The 16,045-nt window shown below is 32.9% G+C and overlaps 1 protein-coding gene across 1 annotated transcript in view; it reads right to left on the bottom strand.

Annotated features, from left to right (window-relative positions):
• LOC132915422 (uncharacterized) overlaps nt 1-16,045 on the bottom strand; it is a 383,223-nt gene that overhangs the window by 154,283 nt on the left and 212,895 nt on the right. The window contains exons 7-8 of the mRNA XM_060975216.1: nt 13,676-15,908; nt 11,315-11,317 (exon numbers count right to left, since the gene is read on the bottom strand). Of these exons, the coding sequence (XP_060831199.1) occupies nt 11,315-11,317; nt 13,676-15,908 (2,236 nt within the window). The remainder of the gene's footprint in view (nt 1-11,314; nt 11,318-13,675; nt 15,909-16,045) is intronic.

Below are 16,045 nucleotides of genomic sequence, written 5' to 3'. Positions count from 1 at the left end.
TAAAATTCTTAATATTTTATGATATTTATAAATGTCATATTAATATGTTTTATATACTGATATTTATTATAAATAATCCATTATTATCGCTATGTTAATGAATCAATAGAAGCCATGCTATATGGTCATGTTATAAAGCGAGAAGAGAAAAGAGATAGTTATTTCAAACGATTAAAAGTAAAATAAATAAATATGTTGTGATAAAACATGAAAGATGAACTTAAATATTTATGACCTGAAGCTTCATATGTACACACAGTCGGTCACATTAATATTCGGACACTTGACTTGAATTTTTTAGGGAGAAGTTAAAAGGATTAATTTACTAGGCGGCGGATAAAAAACATTCTGTGGATTTATGTCAATTATGTACATGCTTAAAATTTGATCGAAGTCGGTCAAAGTTGCTATGAGCTACAAACGGTTAAAAATGACGATAATTGCAGTTTTTCACGACTTCCGAGTAAAAATAATAAATCTAAAGATTGTAACATCTTTCCATACCTATTATTTGTTTCTGCATTAACCAATTTCGACGAAATTTTTGGCATATATATAACTGATATGAATCTACACAACGTATTGTTCAAATTTTCATTAGCGACTCAGATAAAAAAGTTGTAAGAAATAATCTTTACTATTTTTCTCCACGATTCCGATCAATTGCAATTTTTTTCAAAGTTTTCCTTACAACTTTCTCTTACCTTCTCGAGAAACTCAAGTCATTTAGCCTAGTTTTAAAAAAGGTATCCTGTTTTAAAGAGTGTCCCAATACTAAAGTGACCGATTCTACATCTAAATGCTACATTTATGAAAAAGTATATTATTTTTCTCTTTTTTCTTATTTCTTTTTCGAACTTTCTATCTTCTATTTCCAAATATAATTGTGCAAAACGATAAAAACAAGAAATATTGTGTCAAGAAGAAAGCTTAAAATAATCCTTTTTCGTACCTGACTTCTTTCAAACCATTTGTTTAAATCATAGTTTATTTAAAGAATTTGTACATAATTTACGGACGCACTGCATATTTTAATAATTCTAATTTCAATCCAGAATAATGGTATCTAAATTGAAATCATAAAAAGCCAGTATGTACAACAAAGAATTGTATGAAGTACTGCTAATATTGATAACAAGAATTCTAAAGTTCAGTTGCGAAAATAAATTTTAAACTTGTCATTAAGAAACTTCACCTCATACATCTATACATATGCAAACGAATTAAGTCATTTTATTCATAACAAACATATATAAAATGCACTTGATTCTTATAGCCCCGGACAAATAAGTTAAAATTAATTGCTACATAAATCTTGGTTACGGACGAAACGTGAAATTTAGATAAATTGCACTTTGGCCAACAAAAGCTCGAACCAATCTAGTTTTTTCGAGAATATTTGAGACGTAATAGACGACAGACACACCATGAAATTAATTCTACAGCGATTCTCGAATTTTCATATTACAATCTCTTTTCATAAATTACAAGTTATTAATTATTAATTAAATAATAACTATTAATTACAAGGTTATTAATGACCGTATCACGGTAAGGAATAGTCAGTGGCATAAACATTTATGTACATATAGCAGGTAGTAAAAATTAATATCGCTCAGAAAAACTAAAAAAAACTAAATTTTTTTTGCTTGTTCAGTGAATTTGGTAAGTCACGTTGTGCTCTTTTCACGCCCAATTTAGATAATTGATATGGTTTTATATGTTGCGAGTATCAAAAATATTTGGTTCGGTTTTAATCATTCTTTCATTTCAGCGATAAACAAGATTTTTAATGTTTTAAATAAATCTCTATCAAGTTCTATTTGTTTAGCTATATTTACAGAAAAATAAATTTGTACAAACAACTGCAATCAAACGATTGTTTGCTACAACGAGGAAAACAAGTATGACATTTTGAATCACAAAGCGTATTTTTTCTTTTCTTTGAGATAATTTTATCAATTTAGCCATTTATTATAAAAATTATAATAATTTGTAACAGAAATTTTATATATTTATGGAAAATTTAAAAGTGTACAAATATATAGAATGCATAAAAATAATATAAAAAAATATATATAATGTCCAATGTAAAATGTTATAATATTTAGTTCGAAGAAATTTTTATTTAGAGAACATTTCTTTATTTCTATTCATAAGAATATGGAATTGTATATTTAATGTTACAATTGCAATTATAAGTTTATTTTACTGTTTTATTACAACTTGCCTTTCCTTGCAATACAATACAGTAACATTCATAAATTTTCACGATCTTAAACATTAACCACGATCAGGTAACTAATCTGTTCCACATATCGACTTCTTCCATTTTTTTTCCTTTTACGTAGAGGAAACCTTCATAGGCACCCCGTGTCCTCGGCGGAAGGACACAGGATAGTGCCGGATTTCACGCATCGATCTAGGAAATATTTATTTCGGCCATCTATTTCGGTGCCTGTCTATGTAAAACCGGAATTCGACGCTGGTACGGCAACATAGTGAGTTGAAAAGGGTGAAGGTCTCGAGAAGGTTCGGCGACTACTCGGTGAGTATAACAGTCGGTGTCGCAATTTGACGGAAATAACTAAAATCGAGATGGTGGTTGCGGCACGTCGTGGCGTAAAGCTGGACGCGTCCGAAGAAACGTTCCACGAGCTCTGGCCTATTTTCTCGTCGAAGACTATATTTAGATTCTCATTCTCGAATGAATCATAAACGCGTTACAACTGATCGATCAGTCACAACTGGTTCCCTTGATTCGACATAGAAAAAAAATAAATTGTAGGTAGTAAATATTGATCGCGACGGCAGGAGAATATTTTTTTCTCTGTTCTTGCATAATATCAGGTCATTTTGAAAGTATTCGGAGTTTTTACTACATCTGATTTTAATAGTAGGACTACCAAAGCAATCACAATGATCGGTACCAGATTTATATACACCCATTCCTCAATTTACGCGGCACTATTCTTACGCCGTAAATTGTAACAATCTACGCGGTAGTTTTTATACGCGATCTTAATTTACGCGGCCAGAAAATATATTTTCCTAGAAATTTTAAAAGTAACGAATGTATATAGTAACTTATTCGGCGATATACTGAAAGTCAGTGCTGTATAAGATAAGGATAAAAGTAGATCACATTGTGCTAACGATCATTCATGTAAAATGAATTCACATGGAACAGATATCCCGCATAAATTGAGGGATAGGTGTACTTATTTATTTTCGTTATATCGCTTTAATCCTAATTCATTGTGTATGATATATTAGGTTGTCCGAAAAGTTTCTTTCGTTTCATAAGATGATAATAGATGAAAAACAATTTCTGTTTTATATTATTTTATTGAATTAGGTATGATCCATTTCGTTCTATTTCTATTATTATGTTCGTCCATAATTCAATAAACTAATATAAAAGAAAAAATATTGCGCGTCTATTATTTCCCTATAAAACGAAAGAAACTTTTCGGCAATCTAATAATATTTAGGTATACCATAGAAGATCAATAGTCTTAGTGTTAGTGCAACATACATATTTAAGATACTGTAGAAGTATGATTGTACATATTGCACAGAGTGACTATGTGATTCTATAGAAATTCTATATGAAGTCGAAAATATGAAATAAAATTACTTCATACGAGGCTTTGCCTTAAAAAAATTGACATTAAATATTTTTCTCATCAGTAGACTAATTTCATGTGGACTAAAGGCTTGACTTGTGTTTATGATATTTGAAAACACACAATCAAACAGGACAGCAATTTTTATAACATTTCACAACGTTTAACATTCATAAATTATGCAAAAAAATTATACAACAAATAGATTATGCAGAATACAATATTTTTCATAGAAAATGCGAAGAGCAATGTGTATTCAACAAAATAAGAAACATTTTCAACAATACCTAAAGTAGTAAAATTTATGGCGCATGAATATCCATCCAGTTTCATGTTCTATATGATTTAGTATAACAAATAAAAGCATAACTACTAATATTAGATTACAGCAATTTGCTAACATTTACATGTGATGGAGTCAGATTTCTCAAAAATAAAGTTTCGTGTGAAAAAAATTGTATTGTACGTTGCTGACCTATTTTTTCATGTAAAATCACATCATAAATCAAGGCACCATGTATTCTATTATATTTGTCGTGACTCGCTTCTATCGTTTCAAATGGAGACTAATTCATTTTATTTTGTTTAAAGACCAAATGTAAAGATAGAAAAATATAGCAAACGCAATAATATAATAATTTCATCATCATTCATGTCCGACCTTATCCCTAATTTTCTTTCGATCTGTACCTAAGCTTTTTATTTTTCTGCTCACTCGACAATTTTTGCATGCGGAACTAATATTTTTGTAATATGTTGAATGCAAAAGAGGTGGATCAAATATAATGAAAATTAGATTTAAAAAAAAATTAATTGTCAACAGAATTATATATTTTTCTAAAATAAACAAATAAAATATTGCATTAACATGCAGCAACTCTCTCTGCTTGCCACCAGAAATCCACCACTGCCTTTCTCGCAAACGATCGTACCAACCTATTCTAATCCTATTCTAATCCTATTTATCCTATTTATCCTATTTATTAATAGGACTTCCAACATGACCTTTCCTATCGATGTCTAAGACATCTTCCTTGTCTAAGGCACTGGTTTGCTAGGTAGCTTAAAGCTGACGATCCACTGATCTAAACCAATCCAAACTCAGTCAGTCCAAGCCGCGCCACGCAAAATTGTCACAAATTTTAATACAGATCTTTTGTATATATCTGTTGCGAAAGATATGTCAACGGTTGTACAAGGTTCTACAAGGTATAGCTGATCGAGAGCGTTCTTATATCGGAAAGTATCCTTTCGTTTGCGAGGGCAGGTGAAGACTGCCTAGTCATAAAGAAAAGAATCTTTTGAAGGACACAGTCCGAGAAGCGCTTGCTCCAAATTTATGATGCGCATGGTCTGCCCAGATTCATCGGGTCCGCCGCACATGGCCCATTGTAGTAGTAGCAACAAATAGTTATATACATAATTATATACATTATGCGCTATTTACGATTAAAATTTGTTATCTGTTGTTATTTATTATTCATTAAATTTGCTTTTTTCTGTTAATTAGAATATTGATTAAATAAATATAAGCTATTTTTCAGATGGTTGAATAAAAAACATGAAAATGTTTCAGAAGTATTGAAAAACATAAATAAAATCATAAAAATATTAACAACCAAATATTTATATCTTTTTATCATTATGGTATTAAGTATTTAACGTTAATTGTGTATTTATTGGTTATTCTTCGTTGTTATTCATCATTCGAATAAATTTTGGTTACTAATCGTAACAAGTTTATAAATAGACACAATTGGCAAGCCGAGACAGTAGCGTAACGATCAGCCGATGGTAGCACGGACTAGGGGTGCGGAGACAAAAAGATTACCTGCTGGGCTTTTGCTAAGTCTCCCAAAAATTGATCAGAAAGAAATCTCATACTAATTCGAGTTAAATGGGTCTACGAGACGCTTGAACTTGGCTTCGATGGAAATAGTTCCATATATTCTTACAGGATCGATTTTTCAATAACTGGATCAGTTTAGTTTCCGAATGCAAACAGTTCCATATAAATGCATCGAAGCAAATGCGTTTCGATTGGCTTAGCTTGTTAATGGATTTCCAGCTTAAAACCGGGAACTCACTGGTGAGCTAAATCAATCCAAAGACATCTGCTTTAATGCATTCATACGAAACTATTTCGACTGGCAAGCTAACGTGGCCTACGAAATCGGTCCTGTACGAATATATGAAACCGTTCCTATCCAGGTTCAAGTGTCTCGAAGACCCATTTATCTCGGGCTATCACGATATTACATCGTGCGCAATTTTTCGAAGACCTCGCTAGGTCCACCAAGGGTGCCTTTTCCCACCTGCACTCCCAGCCCATGCCATCGTCGGCTGATTGCTACGCCAGTGTTTCTGCTTGTCAGTTAGAAGTTTATGAAGTTGATGTGATTAGCAACCAAAATTTATTCGGAATACGAATAACAAAAAATGAGTAAACAATAAAAACAAAATTAACATTAAGCACTTAATATTATAATAATGGAAAATTACACGTATTTGCTTCTTGATATTTGACAAAAAGACAAAATTTAAACATCCCATTTATGTTTTTCAACATTTTCAAAATATTTTTTTGTTTCTTGACTATTTCAATTATTCAATCATCTAAAGAATAGTAATAAAAATAATTTGGACCCATTTAATCAGCAAACATTCTAATTAAAAATAAACGAATTTAATAAATATACGAATAATAAATAACAGATAGTTTAAATTTAAAATCGCAAATTATCAATAATTTATATAATTATGACTCATGAGTCATCCGTTGGGAATCTTCGAATTTACTTTTTCTTTGTATTACAATGGATCGTGTACGTCAGATTTGATGACTCCGGCGTGGCGTGTGCATTATAAATTTGCATTAGACTCTCGTGGAGTCTTTTCGGGCCGCACTTTTATGAAGATCCTTTTTTTGGCAACATGACGAAAACATCGCGTCAAATCAGCTGTACATTGTAAAACCGGTGACGTATTTTTGCGCAAAAATCTTTTTATACGCATTTTACAAATGGATACACTAACATGTCCTGGAATCTTGTTTTAACCCTACATACACTTTCCTCCCTTTTTCCTGAATACTTTTCTCTCCTTCTATCTCTCTCTTTCCTTCTCTCCCTCTCTCACGCACGCACACACATATAGCCCTAAAAACGTATAGAAAGGATCCGTTAGCTGCGCTTTATTGTCTATGCTATACGTAATAAAAAATCGATCCGCACTGAATGTGTTATCATTGGTCTTCGATTCATTAGTAGCGTTATTATCAGGAATGCCTATAAATTGATTCGAGTGTATCGTTGTTTATATTAAGTCTTTGTTCTTCCGAAAAATGTTACGTCCTAGGTAAATGACAGAATTATTTTCAAAACGAATTATTTTTGGTATTTTATACGTATTGATGTTATACATAATATTTTTAAGTATAACATTGTTAAAAATATTTTTCGTTAATGAAAATATTAATAATAGTTTTAATAAGAAACATTATTTCTGTGTGTATGTCATGAATTGCGTAATACATTGATGAAAAACTTCAGATATTTTTTGATATGATAAGATCTTAATTTTACTCATAGGTGAGTTATAAAGTAATATATACCTAAGCACATCCATTACTATAAATAAGCTCGAAAATAAGATCATCGTAATTTAACAATCAAGTCTGTGTATTTTTATAGCTTGAAATGTCAAAGTACGTGTCGGTGAGAAAGATATAAACGCACTCAAAGTGACATCTGCTGGAAACAACACACAAAGTAATATGTAAAACTTGAAATCGTATAAGTTTCCATTCTCAAAAACTTTGTGTTTCAAGCGAGAACATAAGAAAAACCGACTGTGTTATCAACCAAAAGTATATTTTCAATGCTAAATTAAATCCCTTCGTTTAACTGTTCAATTGTTTTATTGAGAACAAAATACAGCTATATGACAGTAATTTAATTAAATGCAGAATCTCATACTTCTATGTACAAAACGTATTGTTTTTGGTAGTACTGAATTAATTTTGGTTTGATGCTATGCATTTACGAGAAAGTTGTAAACTCCTGATCGACAAGAATAAATATTTTGAAATTTCAATCCTTCAAGCTTTTTAAAAATATGCTACCTGTTACGTCGAGTAACACTCTCCTCCGCCGGATCACGTGCCGCGGGCAGGCTGGCAACCAGAAGTCCATACATTGTCGCGGCGCGCCTTCAATGTCGTGTTTTTAACCGTCGCCAGCGGTCCGCGGTATGTGATCTGGTGTCGTATATCAATACAATGCATCGACGAGCGTATGGTTGCCGTCTGGCCGCGAGTTCCAGAAACTTCAATTCGGATCTGTTTGATTTTACGTGTTCATTGGCGCGTGCGGTGGCGTGATCCTAGGGTGGTGGGGGTTGTCTCCTCGAAAGACAAAGGAATCGGTCCAAGACAGTTTTTTCTCCATCAAGCTTTCCAACTCTTCAGTTGCATTCGAACAGTCAAACTCATCAGTAGCATTCGAACAGTCATACAAATCAGTCGTATTTCACAAGATTTCACTAGAACATTCTATCCGTAACTTCAAACACGATTAGAACCAATACTTTTTGTATAAGTTGTAAGTGTTAATCTGATCCATATATATATATATATATATATATATATATATATATATATATTTCATTATGTTATATATACATATATATATGTATATATATATATGTATACATATATATATATGTTTCATTATGTTTTATGAGATTCCAGTGGTTTAAAAGACCTTTTGTAATTATGTTCAGATCAATTTCTTATCGATGTATATATATATATACATATATATTCTACAACTGTAGAATAAGTTGCATTCATTGAATCACACCTGTTATCCTAATCGAAACACGGGGAGCGACCAGTTCACGGCGTCGATTAGCCGAATCGTAGCGAGAATTTACGCCTCTCGCTGACGCATTCCTTCAAGACCGCGTCTCTCCGCGAATGGTCGTAACACTACCTATAATGATATCTAGAGAAAATTTGTGTTATATAATCAAAAATTTGAAGAGTAAAAAAATAAAATAAATATTTATATACATATTTAATAAAGATATTAAACTATTTGACCTATACTTTTGTATGTTTATTTAATTTAGGTATTTCAAACTTATATAGTGAGAAGAAAAATATAACGTAAAAGTTTATGTGATACGAGAAAGATATAAAAATTTACGGTAGTAGAAATTCTAATAGCTTTAAGTTATTATTCTATGTTCTAGTCGTAACGATACCCTACAACCTACGCGAAAGCCAACAAACTTATCTTTCAGTATTTCCACTTTATGGGCAAGAAATCAATCCGTTTCTCATCTATCGGTTTAGCATATAACGTTATGCAAACCTTATTTCCTGTTTCATTATGTTTTATGAGATTCCAGTGGTTTAAAAGACCTTTTGTAATTATGTTCAGATCAATTTCTTATCGATGTCTGTGAAAATTAACTCACGTTCGAATTACGTCCACTTTCTATCTCCCGCGAAAGATCTATGTATACTAACGGTTGCTTATGACTTCATTTACGTACACTACTAATATACGGAACAATTTTTTAGCAAATAAATTTTTATGAATAAAATCCCTACAAATTTTTTATACTAACAGCTATTCTCCGTAGTAAAAAATATTAAATTAAAAAAGGCTCAACTTCAGAATAAATGCGACGTAAATAATAACCATCGTTGCTTAATCTCTACTCAACAGGAGAGTACATACAATTCAGATCAGCCAGTCTCAGCTTTTACAAAACGAATCGAGATGAAACATACTCTATTTTCTTTTCCAAACACGAATAAGCTATACAACAGCGAAAACACTATAAACATCTCTTCAGCAGTTTATACGTGATGACAAAACATAAATTTCAACAATTCGTTTTTTGAACTTCATAACTTATGAGCTGTTCCTAGATGACCGTTTCATGTCTTTTTATTTAATTTATAAATTTCATATTCTATTAAACAAAAAAATTTATGTTACATCTCATATTAAATAGGACAAAAGTAATATTTATATCATGTTTGATATTGAATTAAACAAATCTAAGATTGTAATCAAGATAAATGTAATAATTCAATAAAATATATATTGAATAGAAACAAAATTATGTGCTTTCAGTTCCATACTTTATTTCGTTATTTAAAATTTAAATATCTTACAGCTATATTCACAGTGATGATATTTTTAAGAAATAATTTATAATTTTTAAGAGAACATGACATTTAGTATCGTTATAACACAACTCGAAAAATGATCGGACATAGAAATAGAATGACAGTTAATAAAATGCATGTTTAATAATTCTCTTTACGTTTTAATTAAATAAAAGTTGCTGAAGCTTCTGAAGTAATTAATTCTACTCTTGTAACAAACATTACGAACATTGTAACAACCGATGACGTCCACCACTGTGACGTCATCTGATTTACAACGGTTACTCACATTTTATAAATTCTTAACAGAACTAGCCAGATCCTGATGAAAGTTACTTCATAATGTTACTGATAATACCACGATATAAAACAATATAAAAAATTCTTCGAAAGAGATGACTCCAAAAATGTTTGAGATCTTGAAACAACATGAGTTACATATTGAAATAGCCAATGAATGGAGAAAATCAGTAGTATCAACATACTTAAAACAGTAAGCACATAAAATACTTCCGTGATTGGAAATAAATCTCAATTTCTAAAATGCAGCATTTGCGTATTACTATGCAGTATCTATTACATCATATAATAAATATATAACAAATTATATATTTAATTTATTCAATATACATATATACATGTATCTTGTTTGTGTTTAACTTAATAAATTGTTAGTTCGAAGAAAATTTGTTTCGATTGAAGAAAAATACTTACATACGTACTACAATATCATACGTATACGATATTACTTATAAACGTACGTACTTAAAAATCAAATTTTAAATTAAAAATAAATATCATCTTTCAATTTATTGAACATATATTTTCTACATATTTCTACATATTTTCTATATATTTCCTACAATTTATGTAAAATGCTAATATCATTTATAAGTTGCTGTTGTGTACTTTATTCGCTTTTATCGCATGTTTTGTAATACATATATCAGCCACAGCATTTCGGATATTGGCGTGGCTTATCAACCTCGATACGAGATACGAATTAAATATATGTGTTACGTCGGCCGATTCTCTACCGAAACCAGGCCACGCACCGCGGGCAAGATGGCAGCTAGATGTCTACACATTCTTACTGCATACCCTCAATAGCCTTAAGGACCCACCATAAATCTTGGCATTTTCATAGTTAAGGTCCTTCAGACCAAACAAGTAGTTTTTATTTCAAGTGTTTCTTATATTTATTTTCTACTACGGGAAGATACGGGAAAGTCGGTTTTTCACACGTTCGGTATCTTCCGTTAGCAACTTTCTCTCAAGGGCGGCTAAGACCCTTCCTAGTCCACCAACCATCTTATTATCCAATCAGAAGCAATGTCTATTGCCCTCACTTTCCTAGCCAAAATTGTCATCAACAAATCCGATGGTCCCACCCATCCTAAGCTTTCCTCCGCCACAACATCGTCACCGAACTTCACTGATTTTCCATCTTTCGAACTGTCAACACCTTTGACCGGGTTTCCACCCTTAGATCAGTCACCTACTTAACTTATACATACGCACCAGCGTAACTATCTTCATTACAAAGTTGTTGGAATAAACTGTAATTTATAACTTGTTATATCAGTGTCATATTTAATTTAACTACCTCTATTATCCTAACTGAAATAGGGGATCGATCATTTCGTGACGTCGATGGTCTAATCATAACGGGAATTTACGATTCCCATTGACGAGCTTCCTCGCGATCGCGTCTCTCCGCGAGTGATCGAAACAATATGTTACAAATTTTCAAAATCCCGTACTTAGTTAAATACTTTCTGCAAATTTATAAATATATATGTATGTAATATTATTCTGCGAGTGTTAGTTGTCACTTCTTTTTATTAGTAAATACAGACCATAAATATTGTCGATTAAACATAATTATTCCTAAATTACTAAAAACTGAGAATACAGTCCCGGAAAAAATCACTAATTTGACCCAAGAATAATTACAAATGTAATATTATGTTTTATAAAAGACAGCTTAAAAATTATGTTTTATGAAAGACAGTTTTCAATCTTATCAAAAACGAAAATTGGAGATCTCATTCTCAGGAAAACACAGCTTTAATTATGTACTAGAAATTATCCACTTGAAATTAGTTAAATTCCAAATATAATATTATAAAACTTGATGCGTATGTATATAATTGACATCATTTTTTTGTGTATATTATTAAAAATTTTGCATTGCATCTCAATTATATTTATATTTACCGATACTTCATTATAATAATAATATAATGGTAATAATAAAAGATGTAAAAATTAATTAAAAAGTTTTTAATTTTACATCTTTTATAATAATATAACAAAATTTTTATTACAACTTTTATAATAATATAAAATTGATATGAAAACATTCATCAAACATGAAATTTGAAATATTATTCTTACAAATTCTGCTTGTCTGGATGAATTCACCTAACTCAAAGTTAAACTAAGCACACAAAATTTTATGTAAATAAAGCTTGTTGGTAACCAAACAGGTACGACCGTTTAAAGCAATAATTATTTTGATCTTATTAATTCATAGTTGAAAAATGCACGTCAAAAGCATGAATCATTAACAAAAACCTGTCAATATTAGAATGCCATTACCTTATAATATTTTCTATTAACGATGATTTCGAACAAACTACGGACAACATATTTTTTCGCTATGTTTACCTGCAATCTGACCGAAACAACAGATTTTTACTACTATCTTATAAGTTGTTGAAAACGTCACTTTCATCTAAGTAATATCAATCCGAGTTCGACGTTCCAACAAGATATGAAAATATGAAATATATAATATTTTTAATATTTAGTTTATCAAATATTTTGATTTTCGTTAAACAAATATCTGTGATGAAGCTGTAGAAAAGCTACTTCCACTCCAACTTTGATGTTTCTTTGTATATGTTTAGAAAACAGTATTTTGAACAATTTTTTCCAGTGTATGTAACTGTCGCTCGACCATAGTTTCTGCAAATTATGTATATATTATTATATTATAAACAAAAGATAGACAACTAATACGAACACGTACGCTGTTACAGCTACACAATTATAGGCAGGATTCACTGTTGTCTGGTATTGATAGTTTTTTAGGAATATCTGAGGAATTATGGTCGAGCGACAGTTGCATACAGAGGAAGAAGTTGTTCACAATGTTGATTTCTACAACATATGCCAAAATCATCGAAATCAAAGAAAAAATAGCTTTCTTACAGTTTTACCCTATGTCTTAATACTTTTCTTTACTATCTAAAATACAGTTTTAATCTGCAGTCATTTAAATAATGTAATATTTAAAATCTTGACAAAATTCGTATAATATTATCGTTAATCTTAATAAATGTACAAAAGAAATCGAAAAAGTTGCAGAAAATATAAATGCAGAATAAATTTAATATTTTTTAAAAATATTAACTCTGCTCTTTCAACTTATTATTATTAACCTATTATTGCATAGGGAACCGCTTGTCGAATTTATAATATCCTGTCTAATAAATTTTCTATAGGACGCGGATATAAAATAACCCAAAAAGAGAAATAGTTGCTAACCAAAAAACAACCAATATGTAAATGGTTATCAACTAAAAAGACGAGCAAAGAAAGAAAAAAAATCATTCGTTGACCATGAATATCGTTAGTGACGAGCAATATGGCAAGCAACCTACGACAATGCAATTCACCACAAGGCTACGAACGTGCGTTAGTTACTGTTATGTATCCAATTTCCGACACGTCATTCGTATCTTCCAAAATTCAAAAATCGGGCGATTAACACTCGAGCACGATATTTCAACCGTAGCAATCGAAAACAACGCTGAAATAACACTGCAATCCTTGATTCGGTGAGACTCACCATCGTCGAACGTGGCGGACATTGTAAGGAATTCTTGTAGATGCTTCGGTAATTTTTTCGCGTCTTCGAACTCCTTCCCGTCGATCAAACATTTCACCTTGACGATATTCTCCTCCTCGTTGCATTCTTGTTTCGTCTCATTCGTCTTTTTGTCACGTTTGCCTTTACCACCGCTTTTGTCACTTTCAGATTCGCTTTCGTCCAAATTAATCCCAAATTTATTTAACCTGTTCCTCGCTTTTTCGATAAACTCTTTTTCAACGGTGCTCATGTCACTCTTTCCCAAATTATTCTTCAATTTCTGAATGTTCTCGTGAGTGCTGATTTTCACCACTTTATGATGTTTCCGTTCCTCTCGCTCCAGGACCTTGTGCACATACTCGTCGTACATTTTCTGTCGGAACGTTTCGCTGTTCTCCACGGCCGCGGACACACTTGGTTTTTCGACTTTGACGGTTTTCTGCAAGTTAGACATCTGGGACGACGTATTTTCTTTGCCAAAACGACGCTCGTCCTTCGTCGTTTCTTTTTCCGTAGGTGCTTTTTTACAAGCGTTGCTCGCTTGCTCAACTCGATCCGCTTTCATCTTTTCAGGAACTTTGTCACCTTTCTTGGTCATCACGGAATGCTGTTCCACGTGCTCGATTCGCTTTTCACATTCCTCCTCGTGGAAACCGTTCTCGTGATGCACCTTCTTCAAAAAATCCTTGTGACCATGTTTATTAATCGTCTCCGAATAATTTTCCTTCACTTCCTCGGACTTCTCTTGCCAGCTTTGGCTCTCTACCCAAGATTCATCATTGGAAGTATCTCGAGAGGCTTTTTCTTTAATCTCAGGGGTATTTACTGGATCAAAAGACTTGTCTGAAGAAAGAAGTCTCTTTGGTACATCCTTCGTTACGCCTTTCTCTTGCGCCTGTTGCCTCGCGTGTGTTTGGAATGTCTCAAAGGCTTCCCTCTCCTCCTCCTCGGCTAATATTACATTTTTCAACTGATTCTCCAGCAGCTCTATGTATTTCAACTGCTGTACGAAATACTCTTGGGGTAGAGAATACTTTCGATGACCTTCCAATTGAGTTTCTGCCTCGGTTTGAAGCTTTTTCAGATTTTGCATGATTTCCGTAGCTGCCACCTGTTTCACATTTTCTTCTTCTTCGCTCTTGTATCGTCGTGGTTCCAGATGACTTCTAGGTGGATTTCGATCGAAAATACTCGTCGTGTCGATACACGATTTGTCTACCTTGATCACACGTTTCAGACGCGGTGGCACTTCCACTTTATTGTCGATCAACGCTGGATTCACATTGTAACGCGGATCGATAGTCCTTCGTGGCGGTGTCCTCCTGTCCGCAGTGTCTGGCATCGCGGCCGATTTGTCGATGATAGCACTGTTCAATGTAATGGGACTCTTGTTGAAAGGCGTCGGACTTCTGACGGGCGGCTCCGGTTTTTCGAGCGAATTCACGATGAAAGGAGCGTTGATGAAATGAGCTGGCGTCGATCGTTTACCAGTAACATGTTCCTTGATTCTATCTGACCCTGATTCTTTTGCAACCTCCGACTGATTGCCATGAATTCGTTCGCTGAATCGACTCTTATCACGCTCTTTTCCCTCACCCGACGATTCTATTAATAAATCATCGGAGAGCGATGTCGCGTGCCGCGCATTACTGACGGGTTCGCGTCTTGCTAAGTTCAACCAGTCGCATAGGCGAGTGACTTTGAGACGCTCCTGACCATTCTCAAGAGTACTCGACTTTGTATAAGACGATTTTGTGTCGGAGTGCCTCGATTCATCAAACTTTACCTTTGATTCGTTTCTCGACTTTGGTTTGGTGCTATATGGAAGTTTAGAATTGTCAGAATTTTCTTTGATAATGTCTAACAGCCTGTTTGTAGTTAATCTTTTATCGTATTCAGTGCGAACGTCATGAGCAGTCGGTTTGGAGAATTCGATTTTTACTTCGCGTTTAACGCTTTCTTTGTTACTTTCGTCGATGGGTAGCAGTTCGACTCGATATTTAGGAACAGGGATTCGTGGAGGCGGTTCCTCGTCGAAATAACTGTGTCTATTTAGGAATTTTCTATGCAGATCCAGTAAGTTGTCCGCGCTCGTTTTTATTGCGGTTTTCTGCTGAGACGGTGATAAGCAGACGAGCAATCTGGGATCTTTAGTCGTCGATAAACCTACCCACGTTCCCGAACTATCTTTGGCCATGGTCATTTGCCGCGACTTGGGTAACTCGACGCCGAGATTCGAATCGAGCAGTTCTTTCTGTTTTAATTGCTCTGATATAGTCTGGTCTGAAACAGTGGTTTTACATGGATCAGAACACTTTGACTCTGACAAAGCTGTCGTTAGTTTAGCTT

This window comes from Bombus pascuorum, chromosome 17, assembly GCF_905332965.1.
Source record: "Bombus pascuorum chromosome 17, iyBomPasc1.1, whole genome shotgun sequence".
Classification (NCBI taxonomy): domain Eukaryota; kingdom Metazoa; phylum Arthropoda; class Insecta; order Hymenoptera; family Apidae; genus Bombus; species Bombus pascuorum.
This window is presented reverse-complemented; position numbering and strand designations above follow the sequence as displayed.